The sequence below is a fragment of the Pavona decussata genome, unplaced genomic scaffold (genome assembly GCF_977016875.1).
Source record: "Pavona decussata unplaced genomic scaffold, jaPavDecu1.1 SCAFFOLD_67, whole genome shotgun sequence".
Taxonomy (NCBI): domain Eukaryota; kingdom Metazoa; phylum Cnidaria; class Anthozoa; order Scleractinia; family Agariciidae; genus Pavona; species Pavona decussata.
The window spans coordinates 4,022,464-4,041,879 of NW_028145486.1; the positions used below are offsets into that span (position 1 = coordinate 4,022,464).

At 39.2% G+C, this 19,416-nt stretch overlaps 1 protein-coding gene across 1 annotated transcript in view; it reads right to left on the reverse strand.

Annotated features, from left to right (window-relative positions):
• LOC146478171 (uncharacterized) overlaps window positions 1–19,416 on the reverse strand; it is a 36,728-nt gene that overhangs the window by 5,306 nt on the left and 12,006 nt on the right. The window contains exons 2-7 of the mRNA XM_085112533.1: window positions 17,796–18,060; window positions 17,226–17,529; window positions 16,433–16,653; window positions 15,390–15,677; window positions 8,438–8,610; window positions 225–489 (exon numbers count right to left, since the gene is read on the reverse strand). Coding sequence (XP_084968659.1) covers window positions 225–489; window positions 8,438–8,610; window positions 15,390–15,677; window positions 16,433–16,653; window positions 17,226–17,529; window positions 17,796–18,060 — 1,516 coding nt within the window. The remainder of the gene's footprint in view (window positions 1–224; window positions 490–8,437; window positions 8,611–15,389; window positions 15,678–16,432; window positions 16,654–17,225; window positions 17,530–17,795; window positions 18,061–19,416) is intronic.

Sequence of the window (19,416 nt, forward strand, 5' to 3'; positions counted from 1 at the left end):
TATTATTATTATTATTATTATTATGGCGTGTAGATAGTGGACCCATAAACACCTGAAATGCTGGCCAAACAGCCTGCGGACTCCGGGTAGTAAGCAAGTGACCGCTCCATCAGTTGCGTCCAATCATTAATTTAATCGAATAAACTATTAATTATTCACTAGTTAAATCAATTGATCAATCACTGAATCATTTCGAAAACGACAACGCGAATTGGCAAATTTACCTGAAGTAAACAAAATCGAAGTTGTTTTCATCAACAGCGTTAAACAGTAATCCAAGATGTCCGCTGTTTACTCCTTGCCATCCCGCTTGGTTTAGGAGCTCCGCTGACACAGTATATGCCTGCGATTCATTAATGTGCTGAGCAACCGTGCGACACATGACCCCGTTTTGGGAGTCTAGTGCATCCATTTTGTAGTGGTTGTCTGTGATGTTCATTACCAGGCTCGTGCATTGTGCTACAGCGGTCATAGAGAACTTGCTGCCGTCTTTTAAAGAGATATTAATGAAGAAAAAGTTATGTCATCTAGCATATAACACTTTCTGAGTTTAGAGAGAGATACAATGAGGAATGAAGTCTCAGTTTTGATGTACACGTATTTTTGTACACCCATTTTCCTGCTTTTTTACAAGCTATGAAGGTGGGCTGGTAAACTAAGATGAAACAATAATGTGAAAACATCAATACTATTTTAGTGTAAGGAAGACTTGTACTTCTCAACCAATGGTAGTATTTAGCCTTGCATCAAATTTGTTGTGAGAAGTTACGTAATATTTTGCATTTTTCCACTACAAAAAAATTAAAATTTTTGACCACTAAGGAGCCCCTTGGAAACTGGGGAAGAACGCGTCCAGGGCCCTAACGAAAAGCTTTTTTTTTTTTTAATTAAGTTGACAGGGTGTAATTTACATACAAGATTTGAAGCAAATCTATTTTGTGACCAATCTGGGTTATGAGGATCTTAAAACAAGTGTTTTAAGTTGTTTTAAAAAACAACTTACTCTAAGTTGTCTCTAAACCTCTTCCTCTGTACCTACAGTTTTTTTGACTTTGCAAAAAGCGTTATCTGAAAATGATGATCATCGTCCCATAATAATAAAAAGGATGGGGATCACTTAGCTTCTTTTTGAGTTATAACCATTTAAGGTGGCCGAACACAGTTTTCCAGTATACAGGTGTTAGTTAACATTGTTTCAAAATTACGTACTTCTGAGTACCCGAAACTACAATAGCATGGTGCAAGATTAACTAAGAAGGAATGAATTTTGATACTTCTTGTTGAGCAAGGTGTCGTTGTCATAGCAAATAGCAAGCTATTAACCGTCCACAAATAATGGTTTTCCTTAATTTTTAGAAAATACACTCGTTAGATTTTTTTTCCATTTTTTGTATCCAGAAAAACTCACAAAATACTCTGATGTAATTTTAACAGAGAGATCGCCTAAATGTTGGTTTTGCACTTTAATGTTTTTTGAAAGTACCCTCTGTTCGATTTTCGTTACCCTCTGTTCGATTTTCGTTTTTGTTTGTAGGCGAGTCATACTTTTAGAGAACTACTGTTTTGTCAAATTTTACGAAATTCTAACGAGCAGTTTTTAAGAAAACAGTTTATTTCCATTAAAACCAGTCACAATTTTTTCGTCAAATGCACATGCGTAGCTTTTAATTAGGTTTGCTCAGCAAAGATGAAAAGCGTGCAAAAAGGCTAAGCTCTTCGTGAACTCACTTTCTTTGTTCGGTGATAAATGAAGGAGGATTCACAAACGAGAAACTGAGTTATTTTAAGAGCAAATTTCATCTTTGGGATCCATTTGGTATAAATCGAGGGATCGACAGTATTTGCTTACCACAACCCTAGTGCGCGCTTAATACCATCACTAACAGAATCTGTAAAGCGCGCGCAAACTGTGTTCGGCCACCTTTAACTAAAATTAAGGCCGTTTATAACAGGTTATACTGTTGCTATGGTAACCTAACAAGCCAAGAAAATGAGCCGTGACCTGTTTGCTAATGATTACGCATGTGTTTGACACCATTATTGTTCGCAAGCGGTTGCGGAAAACTCTTCTTAAAAAAAGGGAGGATAATCGGGCAAAAAACCCGTCAAAACGGTAACGCGGTTGGCACTAAACTCTACGAAAAATCCCCCAAAAAACGTCTCAACTGAAAACCTCGCGCACACGCGATGATAGTACGCGTAACTTACTTACGAAACTCTAAATGCTTACGATAATTGAAATGTCTCTATGCGTGGCGCGCTTTATCCGCACGCGCACGTCATTCCGTTCTCTGCCTTCTTAAGGACGTTCGCGCTAATTGTTTATGCGCATCTTTAGTGCGCAGGTAACGCACACGCCAAGCAATGCCACGCGCAATTCATGGTTGACGATACACGGAGGAAGACGGAGGTAAACACACATGTCGGCCGACGTGACAGCATAAAAAGAGGGAAAAGGGGGAAATTCATCTCCGTTGCACAGTTTTGAAACGAAAAATCGACGTGAAACGATTAGACGGGTTAAGTTTACAACAAAAAGTCCAAGAAACATGAAAAAAAGGCATCGATACCTGCGGGTATTTCGCGCCAAGAGATTAATATATTTACTTGACTCTCGATATAATAAAATAATTGAAATGCAATACTTTATTTAGTCTATTCGTCAATCGAAGTCACCTTAAGCTTTTTTAAATTTTGACAGTAAACGAGAAAGTCTTACCCTTATACAAGAAAGCAATTTTATTGATCACCAATCCCGTGTACAATCAATCTCCACATACCTATTCTAGGTAAATAAATAAGCTTACTTCTCACATTTTCGTCTCGCTCACGGCTATAGATGCAATTTCCTGGCATTGGCTAAACAGCTGAATAAGTTTTGAAGGTAGAATAACAATAAACAACTTAGACGATAATTACGGCCACTTCGTTCCAAACCACTTCGTTCCATCCTTTGGCCACTTCGTTCCACCAAATAGTCACTTCGTTCCAAAGAATAGTCACTTCGTTCCAAGTGTGAACTAAGCGAGTAAACTTTTTATCTAAGATTTTTCAGAGAATTCGAAGTAAAGGAATGCTACGTTTGCTTGCATTTGCATAACGAACGAGTAACTCCGCCATCTTGGAATTGTTATAGAACCCAGTTTTCCGCGCGTTCGCATTTTCATTGTTTATGTAAGTATTTGTTACTTTAAATTATCTTCTTTACCTTTAAGTAGGTTTCTCTTGTTGGTCATTGCTTTCATTTATATATTGGCTCCTAAAGGAGCCGGTTTTTTTTGTTTGGTATACTTTATTAACTTATTTCTACATTTCTACTGGACCATTAAGATAAGAGCAGGCCTTCAAAAGTCTTCTTGCAGATCTTTCGCCGGCCTCGTACTAGTCCCACAGCTCAAAGATCCTCTGCTGCAGCTCTCTGTACTTTCGTCGCTGGATTCGTCGCAGCTTCCTTTCTGAAACCAGGCGGATCTGGATTGCCGTCAGCTTCGCTTCCCTGTGAAGAAGCTGGATTAGAAGGTACATAGGCAGTTGTGCTCGTCCAGAAGCTCGGCGGTTTAGGCCATGGTGCCAACCCTCGACGTCGTTGTTCGTTCTGATAGCCTGCTTAAAGCACGTCCAGTCTGTTGGACCCCAGGTGCTGCCGTTGATCCAAGTGCTGGATACGTATTCTGCAAACTCGAGTAGTGTTCCCGACGCCTCGTTGCGTAGTGCTTCGAACATTGGTCGAACTTCACGTTCTGGTAAGAATGGCAGGGCCATCATTTTTCTGACGAAACTATACGTCCCCTGGTCGTGGCGGTATGCTGTTTGTAGACCGAGGTCCTGCACCTGGTAAATAAGACAAAAAAACTTATAAATATAAGAAATATAGATCTAATGGCATTTTGATGTTCTCTGATTGGCTGCACTTCTCACTATCTATTCCGTTGTACAACTGTTTTTACATGTAAAGCCCATTAGATTTATACTTGAACAATAGGATTATTTGCTCTCAATTTCTATCGTTTGATACTTCATTCGGGCTTCGATCTTATCAACTATCACACGATACAAATGTCTTGCTTATAGTCTAATATAATACTGAATCAAATTTATCTTACCTTTCTGCGGCACAGCTTGAATGTGGCGTCGATGTACCAAGACTTGGCACGGGCAAGGAACTCGAGCTGCTGATCAGTGGCGAAAACCAGGTGTCTCCGAATCCGGACCCGCAGGAACTCTGACGGGATATGGTCAGTTGCTAGTTCAAACTCTAAGTCCTGTGGGTCTTTGGGTCTCAGTCTCTGACGGCGACGGTTAGCTACCCTTGCAATGTTTTCTGGCCTGGGCAAACTGGGGCACGGGACGTCGTCCAGGTCTTCGAGCAGGACATCTTCGACGATGGCGGACGCGGGTTTGAAGACATCTGCGACTGCTCTGGCCTTGACTTTGGACGTGATCTTTGCGCCTAACGCTGCTCCAACGTCGGCTGGATGGTTGTGGGCGTTAGATCCGAGCTCGTATACACCGTTACAGCGTTCTATGACGCTGGCTCTACATGGGTTGACCTAGTAAAAAAAGAAAACATTTTTAACAAGAAAAACTTAAATCTTAAAACCATGAAAACTGCGGGGTTTTTCTTTAAACCTATGTTGATACCCTTCATCACATCTTCAATAAAAAGATTTGACTTTAAACTCGGAAGTAAAAACCAAAAATCAATTAGCTATATTTACCTTAGGCCTTATGGTGCACACCCAGTCGGTTGCATTGGCTCTACGACGTTTGATGCCATAGCTAAAGCCTCTATTGTCTGTCAGCTTGGGACATCCTTTGTTGGTAGAGTCGTTAATGACCTGAAAACTGATGTCGACGGAGCTGGAGAGGTTTTGCCTCGCGGTCGGCGATTCAGCTAAGGACGACTCATCATCCACAGGTAAGTCGGAGTGATTCGCTGGAGACCGTCGGGGGCTCGAAGTCAGCGTCAGGACTGGCTGGTAAGTCGGACTGATAAGGAGACTGGGACTCGAACTCAACGTCAGGATCGGCTGGTAAGTCGGACTAAAAAGAGATGAAAATATGTAACAATTAGATCGACTGGGTGAAACAGGAGGCGGGGAAATATTCCGAGGGGTAATAGGGTAAAATACTAACGAGGGATAACATAACAAATTAAATTTTATTAACGTACCATGGACTGTTGTTGTTCATCATCGGTAAACTGTAGTGGGGTACTGTTGAGGATGGGGTTCTCGCAATCTACACAGCGCCAATCGATTGATTCCCCGGAACGGACTGCTTCCCGATAATCAAACTGATAATCATGCGTCTGCTTAAGTCCGGTTGCTATGAAAGCATGGTTTCGCATCTTCCTTAATCGAAAATTATCAAACGTTATTTAAGCGTGATTTTTTCAAGTTCAAGTTAAGCGTGGCTGTAATAAATAGTTCAAAGCTGGTTCGTATCTTCTTTAGTCTTAATAATAAAATTGGTAAGCGCTTTATGATCCCATGGAGATGTTGTCATGACGAATGCGTGGTTTTGCATCTTCTCTTTACTGGTTGCTATGATCAACGCGTGGTTGCAGATCTTTTCACGTTTATGTTCAATCTAAACATGATTTCGCATCTTCGTCAGTCTAAAACTAATAAATAAAGTTAAGAAAGGATAGTTTTTTCGAAGCAGGTTCATCTTTACTGAAGTCTGATATGATTGGTTGCTATGATCAATGTATATCAGATCCCAGATCCCATGCACACGACACGTACTTCACAAGTTTCAAAATGGCCGTCGTCACAGACGGTGTATATCGTTTACTAGTTTTGTAAGATTACGTAGAAGTTTACTCGCTTAGTTTACACTTGGAACGAAGTGACTATTCGTTGGAACGAAGTGACTATTTGGTGGAACGAAGTGGCCAAAGGATGGAACGAAGTGGTTTGGAACGAAGTGGTTTGGAACGAAGTGGTCATGGAACGAAGTAACCGGATTCCTCTGAGAATCGATCAGAGGTTTGACAACACACTCGAACGAAAGCAAAAAACGATCGAGCAACCATTGTGAGCTGTGAATTATGGGAAAGATAATCCTGTTTAGGTTCCAGTGCTTCTCCGACCTGTCACGCAAAAACGTGACTTCCGTAAGTTTCTCACGTCTTGACAACTTCAACTGGATTTTGCAGTTTTAAAAGGTCGGTGACCCCCAATTTTTTTTAGACGGTTAACCTTCTTTGACAGATATCTGCTTACTGTCATCAAACGAAAGAAAAATCAATGTGGGAAGTTATTATTTTTTTTAAATTTATCTACCCACGCGCGATCGAACTCCGCACATTTTGTGCCACTTCTGGGGTGGAAATACAATTATTAAAGATAAGTTGTAGCTTTAGGGATAATAAAAGTGGAATTTATTTGTTTAATAGATCCTCTGAAATAAACATCGGCAATGGAAGTTTGTCTCCAGCGATTCGTTTATAAAAAATTTGCATCAACAACCGGTGAGGTCATATCGAGTGACGAGGACCGAATTCTCAAAATAAGCGCAAGCTTGCAGATGTCAAATCTCCGAAATGAAGTCGGTGACCCCCATTTTTTTTTGCATTTCAGATGTAAGTAATTCATAGACTAACTGCAGCAGAAGTTTGAACAAAAAATCAATGTTAAAACATTTTCGCGCGAACGTCCTTAACAATTATTGTTGTATGAACTGATAACGAGTGGTAGTATTGGTCCGTCAAAGTATAAGGGATGGAAACTTTTGTAACCTGCTAAGGACGTTTTAGTCTCAAAACTTGAAAAAAGATGACATTGAGATTTCGGTTGAGCCTCGTCCACAAAATAAGACGTTCATTAGACACTTTTTTTCGTTTTTTTATCCAAATTATAATTTGTTTTGTTTGTGAAATTTAATTGCATGTGCTGAATAAATACGTTTACAAGTGAACAGCTTGTGTTTTTCCCACTCTTGAAAGTAATTTTCACCACAGTTTTGTATTCATGCATTCAGTTGCTTGTTCATGGCTGCTACTGAGGAGCACTATCCATTTTAGAACTAACCAGTCTGCTCACAAATTGGTCCCAAAATGATCTGTGTCGCAGGGTAAGAAAATTTTCCCCCAAACACTAACAGTGTAAAATACAGCACTAAAAGTAATATATCAAACACGAGGAAGAATGTTTCATCAGATATCCAAACACTGAGAAGTAGGTTGAAAAAACGAGGCGCAGCCGAGTTTTTTTAAAGCGACTTCGAGGTGTTTGGATATCTGATGAAACACACTTTCGAGTGTTTGATATGGCCTCTCAAATGATCAATAATTCTTGGAGAAATTCAAGGCTAAAGTTGGCAAAATTTTATGGTAATTAGGATCACATATCCAAACCACGGTCACGGTAGTGATTTTCTTTGTTTTCTCTTGATGAATTATTAATGAGTTTGAGAAGGGTATTTCAAGCACAGTGTCGGAGCTTCTCGATACATAATCAGTGTTCCGCAAAGTATGTGAACTGTTTAATTCCTGTGATCTGCTAAGAAGCCACACGAGACGTAATTTTTCATAATTATTATCTGTAATATCAAACTTAAACAATCGTGCACTGACAACGCTTATTATTATTTTTTTTGGATTTAAATTTTATTTTACGTGACAAAGGCACTAAAGAATTGGGAGAAAATATCCCTATCACTTGTCAATGTTTCCAAAAAAATATTTCAGGGAACCGTAAAAAAAAATGTAAAAGAATAATGAAGAGAAATTGTTGACTTTACTTTAGGGGCAATTTACTCAGCTTGCATATCGTAACATGACGTATTTAGGCTGTTTGTATACCGAGAAAGCATAGCATCAAAAAAAATTATGGTAATTATAAAGGTTGTAGAGTTTCAATCTTCCTTATGGCGCTGTGTAAATCTTTGAATTAAAATAAATACTTAAGAATCGAATTTTCCTGACATAACATGCCTAAAGTATCTGAACTGTTAAACGGTATTATACTGCGGCGTGTAGGCATCCTAAAGTGTCCGGCTTTTTTTGCCTTTCTTCAAGGATTCCCAGAGGTACTTATACCTGTGAGCGTTAAAATTTATGAAATCTAAGTTTCACGTCTTATCAGTCTCAAATATAAGCGACATTTGCCTTTGCAATTAAGTTTAACGGGACTTAGGATAAAATTGAAGTGATTGCATCTGTTAGATTGGACGATTTTGCGCGAAAAAATCGAGTAAATTAAATAACTTTGCTCACCATAAAATAAGCTTTTATTTAGACGGCATTTGGTAGCCACCAAGCGTAATGGAAAACCAATCCGTATCAATTAGGGTTCTGTTATTTTAAATTTCGACTTACACTCGCTAGCTATAAGGACATTGTTAACAGAAAGTGTAGTTAGTGGGCGTAAATGATTTCTTATCCTTTATATTTTGAGGGCAAACATGATGAATTTTACGATGCCTTTACCTTCAGTATCCACCGTGCATGAGCGCTGGCCTGACGTTTCGTTTGCACCAGTCACGATTTCGAACAAAGCAGCATAAGCAATGAACGGAATGAAAAATAGCATTTTTCGGCAGTCTCTTTCACGCCTGGGTTTTCCTTCAGATAAACAAAAGTGGCTCGTCTCGTGATTTGTCCTGGTTTTAAAAAGGGGCGATACCTGTGATGTTGCAACTGACATGCTCCAATCAGAAACTAGGACCATTTCTCCGCAACAACAACAACAACAACAAAAACTTTATTTTCACTTTTCCTTTTAAGATGGTATTAATACTTATATGAATATTTAGTTCACTTAAAGTTTTAAAAACAATACGGATAACTAAACATAAATATCTAATGTGGAAACGCCTAGCGCCTAAGTAAACCATACAATTGTCTAAGTTAGACACTAGTCTTGTAAAGAAGCATTTTAAATGTAAGAATCTATGAGAATGATGATTATTCTAGAAAGTGACGCAGGCATACTCGGAAAAAAGAAATCCGAGTGCTCCTATCAGGAGTCGAACCTAAGACCTTCCGATTACTAGTTCGGATGCTCTACCACTAAGCTACAGGAGACTCGTGGGAGCTAAGGCCATTAAACTAGGTTCATGGGACAAACATCCTGCATACTGCTAGGATTTGAATGTCGAACGTGTGTTATATGAAAGAAATGTGATGGTATATTTCCAGCCTGGTGAATGAATGAGAATGATGATTATTCTAGAAAGTGACGCAGGCATACTCGGAAAAAAGAAATCCGAGTGCTCCTATCAGGAGCCTATCAACACACACACACTCACAGACGACACACGCACTGCTCATACACTGACTGTTATAATAAATAAACCTGCGTCTTCATAGGGTGCCATCAGGGTTATCTAGGAAGAGATCCAAGCTTGAAAATCCTAACTACTTTGTCTCAACGATCAGGTGGGTGTCACTAGCTCGTCTTCGTTGATATATAAGGGGGTTTAAAGTTTCTAAAGAAACTGTGGTGCCACATCGGTGGGGAGTAGAAACGAATGTTTGTTTTATCAATAGAGTTGATAACTGGCTAAAGGTAAATTGGCCATAAAGAGATTCGCGTTAGCCCTGCGAAAGTTTCCCCGACATCATTCTTTTGCTTTGTTCGTCACCCCGTTCTTTTATTTATTATTATTTTCTCTTTACAAATAGATGGGCCAACATACATAATTATGCATGCTGATGTATTAATTATGTATGCGCTTCATTGTTTTTAAAGACAATAACCTATTCCCATGTGTTTTGCATATATACATTGCAATTAATACTTACTGCGTCAATAAAAGAGAATTTCTTCGTGTCATGACTTTTTCTCCACTTCTCTCTCCATTTTCCCAATCCCATTTTCTTTATTTCTCTACCCCAGACCCCTAACGCTTTTCTTTTTCTTTTTCTTTTTTTATCGGTCCACCTACCATACCGTGCCTTGAACTGAAGCCTTACTGTTAGCGTTGGATTCCCTGTCCATCTACTTTACCACTAGACTAAGAGGAATTTGTTGGAAATTACCCCTCAATAAATATATTTTATTTTTTGTAAACCATTAAAAATCTACATAACAATACAAAGGCAATTTTTTCCTGTGCGTTGCACTTGCCTTGCAATTTTCACGGAAAAATGCGTCATTTCCGCCCCTTGATTGGCCGGTCTCGGTTTGGGTCTTTCTCCTAGTCATAGCCCCATGCAACCATGTCATTTGCTGTTTCGTCCATCGCTTCCCCTACGTCAATGCCATGCTACTGCGTCTGTAATCTGACTGACCCTCGCCCATCGTTCCAAGCCTTTAATCGCCTTTTAAAGTCGCCCAATATCCTTGCGGTTTACGAATGGTGAACAGAATAGTACAAGGAACACAATCTAAACGCGTCGTCCGTGAAATGTCCGCCAGTTGGGTGCAAGAATGCCCTAAAGACGAGCAATATTGGCATATATTGTAAGATGCCAACCTTTACGAAGTTCACCAGGACTGATAAAGCATTGTAGCGCTCTACGCTCTACGAGATTCGCCGGAGGAAGACGAAATATCAGTTACCGTAACACATGAAGCCCGCACGTCTATGCAAGCGAGAACCTCTGGCTTTATTTTAGGAACGAAAGCAGCAAAAATAGGACGTAAAACAAAAAGAAAGGTAAAAAAATACTTTATTTTTGATAGTTTACGGCAGTCGCAGTTAAAAACCACTGGTTAATCTGCCGTTATTTTTAAAACGTGGACAAATTAAAATGCGTAAAAATTGCTAAAATTGTCAAGTTTTGTTTAGATTTTCCGTATTTTTCCCTAAAATTTGAAGATTTTGGCAAAGCCCGTATAGACTTAAGGCTGGTTTCCATATGATCGCGGATCGCAGATCGCAATAAGGTCTGCGATCGTCTGCGATCATATGGAAACTACTTCTGCGATCGCCTGCGATCCTGCGATCGTGATCGCAGAAGATAGAACCATGTTCTATCTAAAGGCTGGTTTCCATATGATCGCGGATCGCAGATCGCAAACAATCGCAATTGATCGCAGACGATCGCAGGAGATAGAACATGGTTCTATTTTCTGCGATCGTCTGCGATCACGATGGCAGGATCGCAGACGATCGCAGAAGTAGTTTCCATATGATCGCAGACGATGGCAGACATTATTGCGATCTGCGATCTGCGATCCGCGATCATATGGAAACCAGCCTTTAGATAGAACATGGCTCTATCTTCTGCGATCGTCTGCGATCACGATCGCAGGATCGCAGACGATCGCAGACCTTATTGCGATCTGCAATCTGCGATCCGCGATCATATGGAAACCAGCCTTTAGAAAGAAAATACAAAAACTGAGAGGAACAAAGCGAAGTAATCCCAACGGCGCACTAAATTGTTATCCCCATTGTTTCCTTTGAACAAAGACTGTCTGCATAATAAATGTATGCGGCTGTGCGGAAATCTTGCCAAGCAGTTTTAGTGGCAGCACCTCAATTGAGCTTTCGGAAAACAACTTTGAATCTTTATTTTCGGGTGCAAACAACGAGAAAGCAGTTGACAATTTCAATTTACGCACCGAGGACCTTTTGACCGACCTTTTTATAGATAAAGAAGATTCCGGCCGAGGGATCACTACTGTAAGTTACAACGAAATTCAGGCGAGGAATGATGCAAGAATACCACAAAACACTAAAAGGGCAACTTCTGATGGAGTACACGAGTTTGGGATGACTGGGTTACGGAGCGAAACTCGTTGCCAATAAATGACAGCGACACTTTCGTGGTAGCTCCAAACAGTGGAATTTTAAATACACTGTGCAATTTCGAACTGTCGTTTTGGCTGAGCAAGTTTGTATATGAAGTAAGGAAGAAAGATAAGAGTGAATACCCTTCAAATTCACTGTATTTACTGTGTACAGGTTTGCAGCGTTCAATTTTGGAAATTGTAGCGTCGTATTTAATATTTCCAAATAAACATTGGTAAATTTGTTCTTCATAAAAAGCTAATTTAAATGCGAGGGGATTATGTGTTAATATGCAAGGGGGATAAGTGACTTATCCCCCTTGCATATTAACACATAATCCCCTAGCATTTAAATTAGCCGTTCATTAGCCCTGCTCTTCCCTTCAAACAATCGAAGCCGCATCCAGCTTTTCAGATGGTTGATTTGGGGGTTATGTAATATATTCCCCCCGAAAAGAACAAAGGAATCCGAGCTCATGTAAAAATAAGAATTGGAAATAGTCAAACGCGATCTTTTCAATACAGTAGAGGTGTGCGCCACGGCTGCATTTTAAGTCCTCTTCTCTTTAATCTATATGTTAATGATTTAGCCTTTTCGTTCAGCAATATTTTGTCTGACCCGTTTGTACTACCGAATGGCACCAAACTCAGTTCATTATTTTATGCAGATGACTTAATTATATTGTCACGATCAAAATTGGGGTTACAAAATTGCCTTAACAGTTTATCATCATTTTGCAACTCATGGATGCTAAAAATAAACCCTAAGCTTGCCCTAAGATAATGATTTTTCAAAAAAAGCACAAAACAATGCGATTATACCTTTCACATAGGCAATGAATTAATAGATATAGTACAAGACTACACTTACTTGGGAACTCGCATTTCTTCTTCCGGAAATTTCACACTTTCGCTTGAACATCTTCGACAAAAAGCTGTTGATGCTTTCTTTAGTCTAAGACGACACACTGATTTTAGTACACTGAAACCTTCGCTTGCATGTAAAATTTTTTTGACACAATGATTCAGCCAATTCTAACCTACATTTGTTTAAATCTACTAGCGTTCTATTACGAATGCCGCTCTCTGATTGGCTACACTACCCGCTATCTATTCTGTGATAGATAGTGAGTAGCGGTTGTCAACAAAATTCAGCCCGCTTCTTCGCGTTTTTGAAGTGTCTGTGAGGGGGATTTGAATAATTTACTTGTTAAGTTTTGAACGACTAGTAGATTTATACTAAAACAATTAGATTATTCGCTCTCGATTTCTATGCGTCATGGCTGATTCGGGCTAAGCCCTAATCAGCTATCACGCGATAGAAATCTCGAGCTCATAATTTAATTGTTAAATAGTGAAGTGTAGGGTGCCTTTGTTAAATCAGATTTTAAGTCGTGGGAAGGCTCCGGAATTGAAAAAACACATTTACATTTCTGTAAACGCTATTTAGAAGTATATAATAAGTCATCCAACGTTGCATGTAGAGCTGAACCTGGCAGATTTCCTCTAATCGTTCACATGAATAAAAAGATACTTAATTACGTACACTACCTCCAAGGAAAGGATGAACATTCTATAGTAAAACAATTCCTAAGAATATCTGTTGACCCTCATTATAACGGTCAAACTAGTCTCATGAAGATGAGTGAATACTATAATTTCCCCAATTTTAATTATTACACATTAAATGAAAATAACATCAAACAATAAATAGATCTTATGAAAAAGAAATATATCTCTTATTGGTACCAAACCCTTCAACACTCACAAAAACTCAACTTTTATTACACAATCAAAAAAACTTTTGGCCCCTCTGCTTACCTAGATCTCACAAGGAGAGACGCTTCTAGGAAAGCATTAGTGAAACTAAGAATAAGCAGCCACAAGCTTTTGATTGAAACAGGAATATACGACAACATACCCCGTAATGAAAGAGTGTGTAATGTTTGCAACTGTAAAACTGACCATTGAAGATGAAATTCATTTTTTATTAGATTGCCCAAGTTACTCTTCTTTAAGAGATATGTTCTTTACTAAAATAGAACCTAGCCTTCCATTTACACGACTATTGGTAAAAGAAGCTTTACTATCGCATACAATGAACTCAACTGACTATTTTATAAACACTCAATTAACTTCATTTGTTTCCTCGTGCTTCGAATTGAGAGATGAACTTCTCTCCGGAATGATTACTTCTTCTGTATGAATAGTTTAAAATAAGCAAAGACTTCAGTTATTTTATTTATTAATTTTTTTAATTTATTCTATTTTAAGTTATCTTAGGAATTAGTTAACGAATCAATAATTAGCTATGAATAGCTTTTGCAATACTGTATTTGTTATAGTCATGCAAATAAAGCTTGTTGTTGTTGTTGTTGTTGTTGTTACGAAAGGAAAACCACTTGCAGACCTGACAGTAATTTTTTTTTCTCTTTCAGGCTTTGCATGCGAAACCTCCCGCTAAACGTTGACGATAGAAAACTGAAAGAAATCTTCAGTACTGTGACGGGAAGGAAACTGCATGTAAACAAAGTGCTAATCATCCGAAGCAAAGATCGTGTAAAATAACACGCACCCGAAAACCGCGGTCTTTAAAACATTTGAGACAAGTTTTAACCTACACATACATTGGTTTCAAGAACTCCCAAAAGATCATGAGGAAACATTGGACTCATATATACTGTAGTGTAATGTGTGGCGTTAGCGCATACCGTATTTATTCGATTAACCGCCCACCTAATCTCGTACCCTGATCTCAGTTGGTTCGGGAATGTCTAAATGTGAGATCTCCCCTCCGCCTCACCGTGGGAGATCTGGGTACGAGATTACCGCCCACCTTCGAATAAGCGCCCACCCATAATAAGCGCCCACCCACCCCCACCCTCCCAACAAAAAACATTTATTTATTTATTAGCCCAGCATTAAGTAAGAGGAACGTCAGTTGTGTTCCAAAATTGGTTAAAAAATAGATACGGAAGTCAATAATGAACGTTTATATTGTCTATGGCTTGTTCATGTTAGCTTTTGCACTTTGTTTTGTCTTGTTGAAGCAAAATAAACTTGTTATCCTTCGTTTTGTTATTCTCTAAAATTGTCCTCGCTTGTTGAGAATGTTGGGAAATTGATAGCACCCACCCTCATGGGACCAAAATTAAATAAGCGCTCAGGGCGGTGAATACTCTCTACCTTAAGTTTTATTCAGTTCGATCAAGTCTTTCCAGATTCATACACAAGACACATACCCGACGCAAAAGCAGTTTTTCGCGAGCAATTTTCTAGTATGCTCTTACGGGTATGCATAGAGTGGTCCACACACAGCAGTGATAGACTCGATTACCATCCGCTGTTTGGGGGAGGCGGAGTCCTGGACCCAAGACTGAGAGCGGTGAGCATCGAGCCCTACACATAAGAAAGATTAACGGAACTTCGACGAGGGCATCTTTATTGGAATCAAAAGTATAACTTTTGTTCTTGTAACTGTAACATTATTTTTGCTTTCTATAGATTGAGAATAATTACTACAAGGTAAATGTTCAAATTCTTCTAGTAACTAACGATTTTCAAAGATTTCGTGATACTATAAGCCAAAGCATCTTCAAAACAACAAGGTGACGTCTGCTTGTGCTACTCAAATTAAAGCATCTTATATTTGCCATTACATTAAGCCATTCGTCTTTGACTCAGAAACGATATCTCTACAAGAGTTGGAAATCCCTGTAGTATACAACGTTGTTGTAACCATTGGCAACCAGAATACCACCACGTCGTTTGATTGGATAACGCGGATTGAATGACGTCACCAAGGTACCATTCAAGTGCACCTGCACGTCCCCTGCTGGTGTGGTGGTTGAGACTGTCACCTTTACGTTGAACCATTCTGCCCCCTTGGGGGGACCGGTAGGGCAGGTGGCTGTGTTAGCTCCGTCAAATTTGGGTTGGCCTTTGTAAACGTAACCCGTTTGAAAGCAACTGGGGGCCGAGTGAGGCCTGAAAAATAGAAATACAGAAATAAATAGGATCATTGTCTTAATGCCAAAAAAAAGAAGGCTATCCTTGGTCCAAAGATATATGTTGAAAGTCACAACAGTTTAGGTGTACCACCAATCTTGATTTCATGTAACGTTTAAATCTGTTGGTGAAATCCTAAGAGTGCTATTCTAGGTGAACGTTATTACAAAATATTAACGGCAGACTGATCCCAACGGCGGAGGTGACGAGCTTGATAGAACAAACAACAAAGGCTAGAATAACTGAAATATATTTGTTTTTTCAAAAAACAAAATATCTCAGAATAATTACTACAGGGTAAATGTTCAAATTCTTCAAAAAACAAATATATTTCAGTTATTCTAGCCTTTGTTGTTTGTTCTATCAAGCTCGTCACCTCCGCCGTTGGGATCAGTCTGCCGTTAATATTTTGTATTTGAGATAATTTGCTGATCCAGGTCTACAAGTGATCCGACACCACTCATCGGTTTGTCGCTGTGGAATTGCAGATTTTATTGTATTGAATGCTATTAAGCAGTATCTTGCCGTGGTACAGATTATTATGCCTTTACATGCGAGGACCAAAGTTGTGCATTCTTTTCCCAGTCCAGACTTAGATTTCCACCTCTTCCTTTTAGCTTAATCATGTTTGTTACTCAGAATGTAATTATGACTTGTATCTTGTCGGAAGAAATTAAAGTTTATTCACGTTTTCATTTCATCATGAAAAAATTAAGCAAAGACACCATTCAAACCTGAAATAGACGAAATCATAGTTGTCTTCATCTTCCGCGTTAAAAAACACTCCCGGATGTCCGTAGCTGACTCCATCGCGCCCAATGAAGTTATACAAATCAACTGAGAGCACATAACTTGTACTTGTGTCATCATTTAAGAACGCGACCCGACAGAATGCGTCCTGTGGCCATTTTCCATGGCCAGCATCCATTTTGACATAACCTGGGAGCTCAACCACCTGCACAGAAAAACATTTATTCAGTTTTTTATTTGTTTATTGTACGGTCGTTCTTTATCATTACGTATAGAAGTACGTTTTTTAGTAGTAAGCCTGTTGGTACTTTTGGTTGAAAAATCTGTGGTTTGTGGCAATCTCTTGCCTGGAAACCTTGATCTCCCCACCCATCCCACACAAAGGAAGAAAGGAGGGGAGGGAGGGAGGGAGGAAGGAAGGAAGGCAGGGAGGAAGGAAGGAAGGAATCGCTTCAGCAATCACAATCGTTACCGCCCGGGGTGCTTATTTCATTTTGGAAGCTGGAGAGGCTGCTTTTTGGGCACAGGTCTTCGTTGGATTAAAGGCGCTCATGTCTTTTTGACAGAAATTTCTGAGAATGTGAAAGCACCTGGCAAGCAATAACAATACAAGTTTAGAAAAGTCATTTTTGTGCATGGTTTCAACGTTACTTACTGTCGTGTTAAAGGTATTGGAAAGGGCGTTATTTCATTGAAACGCTTTACAATGTGGTGGTTCTGTGGGAATAGAGGTAAAGGAGGAAGCAACATCAAATCTTTTAATAAGTTGGGTTTTACCTGCTTGCATCTCTTGCTGACGGAAATTTGAGGGGCAATTTGGAACTTCCTGAAGAGGATCACGTTTTGGTAACCATGGAAACTGAATACGCCTTCCCGAGATCTCAGAGCAAAATGGGACGTGATAGTCGCCACCCGGACTCCACTGTGATAAATCTTCGCGGTTTGACCGTGGACTGTTACTGAGACTGGGAACCAAACACCGCCTTTCGGGGGACCATTGGGGCAAGCTTTACTCTCGACAAAGTGCAACTTTCCACCGGCCATGTATCCGGTCTGATAACAGCTAGGTGCACTGTGGGGCCTAACATATATCAATTGGAAATATAGTTCAGACACACACTTACAATCCTGCGGTGAAAAATTCGACTTCCACAGAATTTTTATTATTAATGTTATTATTATTATTATTATTATTATTATTATTATTTAGCTTCGCCTACAAGCACAGGAATAAACTGAATCCAGTCATTAACTGAATCGAATTAACTATTCATTGTTTACTCATTTAATAAAATGATCAACCACTGAATCAGTTCGAAAACGACAAGGGGAAAATGGCAAATGTACCTGAAGTAAACAAAATCGAAGTTGTTTTCATCAACAGCGTTGAACAGTAATCCAAGATGTCCGCTGTTTACTCCCTTCCATCCAGCCTGGTTTAAGAGTTCTGCTGACACAGTATACGCCTGCGATTCATCAATGGGCTGAGCAACCGTGCGACACATGACTCCGTTTTGGGGGTCTAGTGCATCCATTTTGTAGTGGATGTCTGGAAGGGTCATTACCAGGCTCGTGCATTGTGCTACAGCGGTTACAGAGAACTTGTTGCCGTCTTTCAAAGAGAAATTAATAAGAAAAAGTTATTTCACTTAGCATATAACACTTTCTGAGCCTGGAGAGAGGATACCCAGAAGTACATTACTCTTTTGGTGTACATGTATTTTTGTATACCCATTTTTCCTGCTTTTTTACAAGCTGTGAAGGTGGGTTGGTAAAATAAGCTGTTTTTACTTCTTGAAACAATGATGTGAAAACATATATACTATTTTAGTATAGAGAAGACTTGAACTTGTCAACCAATGGTAGTATTTAGCCTTGCATCAAATTTGTTGTGAGAAGTTTATACCAAAGATGTTAAAAGTTTGCATTTTTCACTACAAAAATTAAAATTTGGCTCACTAAGGGACCTCTTGGAAACTGAGGAAGAAAGCGTCAAGGGCGCTTACGACAAAGTACAATTTACATACAAGATTTGAAGCAAATCTATTTTGTGACCAATCTGGGTTCTGAGGATATTATGGAGACAGCCACTTAACTGAACTGAGCCCCTTCCTCTGGTAGTATATTGATCCGTCAAAGTATAAGGGATGGAAAATGTTGTAACATGCTAAGAACGTTTCAGGATCAAAACATGAAAAAAAGATAAGGACATTCAGATTTCGGTTGAGCCTCTTCCACAAAATTAGACGTTCTTATAAAAAAAGAGTGTATACCCTAAAACAGCCGACAACGCTTCTTTATTTCTTTTTTTTTTTTTTCGATATCGATCACGTCCGAAATATAACTTGTTTTGTTTGTGAAATTTAATTACATGTGCTGAATAAATACGTTTACAAGTGGACAGCTTGTGTTTTTCCCAACAGCGCTATTAACTAAATTAGTTTTCCCCACAATTTTGGATTCATGCATTCAGTTGCTTATTCGTGGCTCCTACAGAAGAGCAGTACGGTATCCATTTTAGAACGAACCAGTTTGCTCACAAATTGATCCCAAAATGATCTGTGTTGTAAGGCAAGAAAATTTTCCCCCAAATACTAACGATGTGAACTACAGCACTAAAAGGGTATTTCAAGCGCAGTATCGGGGAGCTTCTCGATATATCGGTATCGAGAAAGAGCCATGGGTCGCGGTATGTTTCATGTTCCGCAAAGTATGTGAACTGTTGAAATTCCCATGATCTGCTAAGAAGCCACACGAGACATAATTTTTGCATAATTATTATCCGTGAAATCAAACTTAAGTTTCTCTCAGTTTTTCATGAAGTGTGAGTTCTCTAGTTGCCACTGACACCCGTTCGAATAACGGTGGACAATGACTAGACGATCGTTTGCTGACAACGCTTATTTTTTTTGGGATTTAAATTTTATTTTGCGTGCAAAAAGCACTAAAGAATTGGAAGAAAATATTA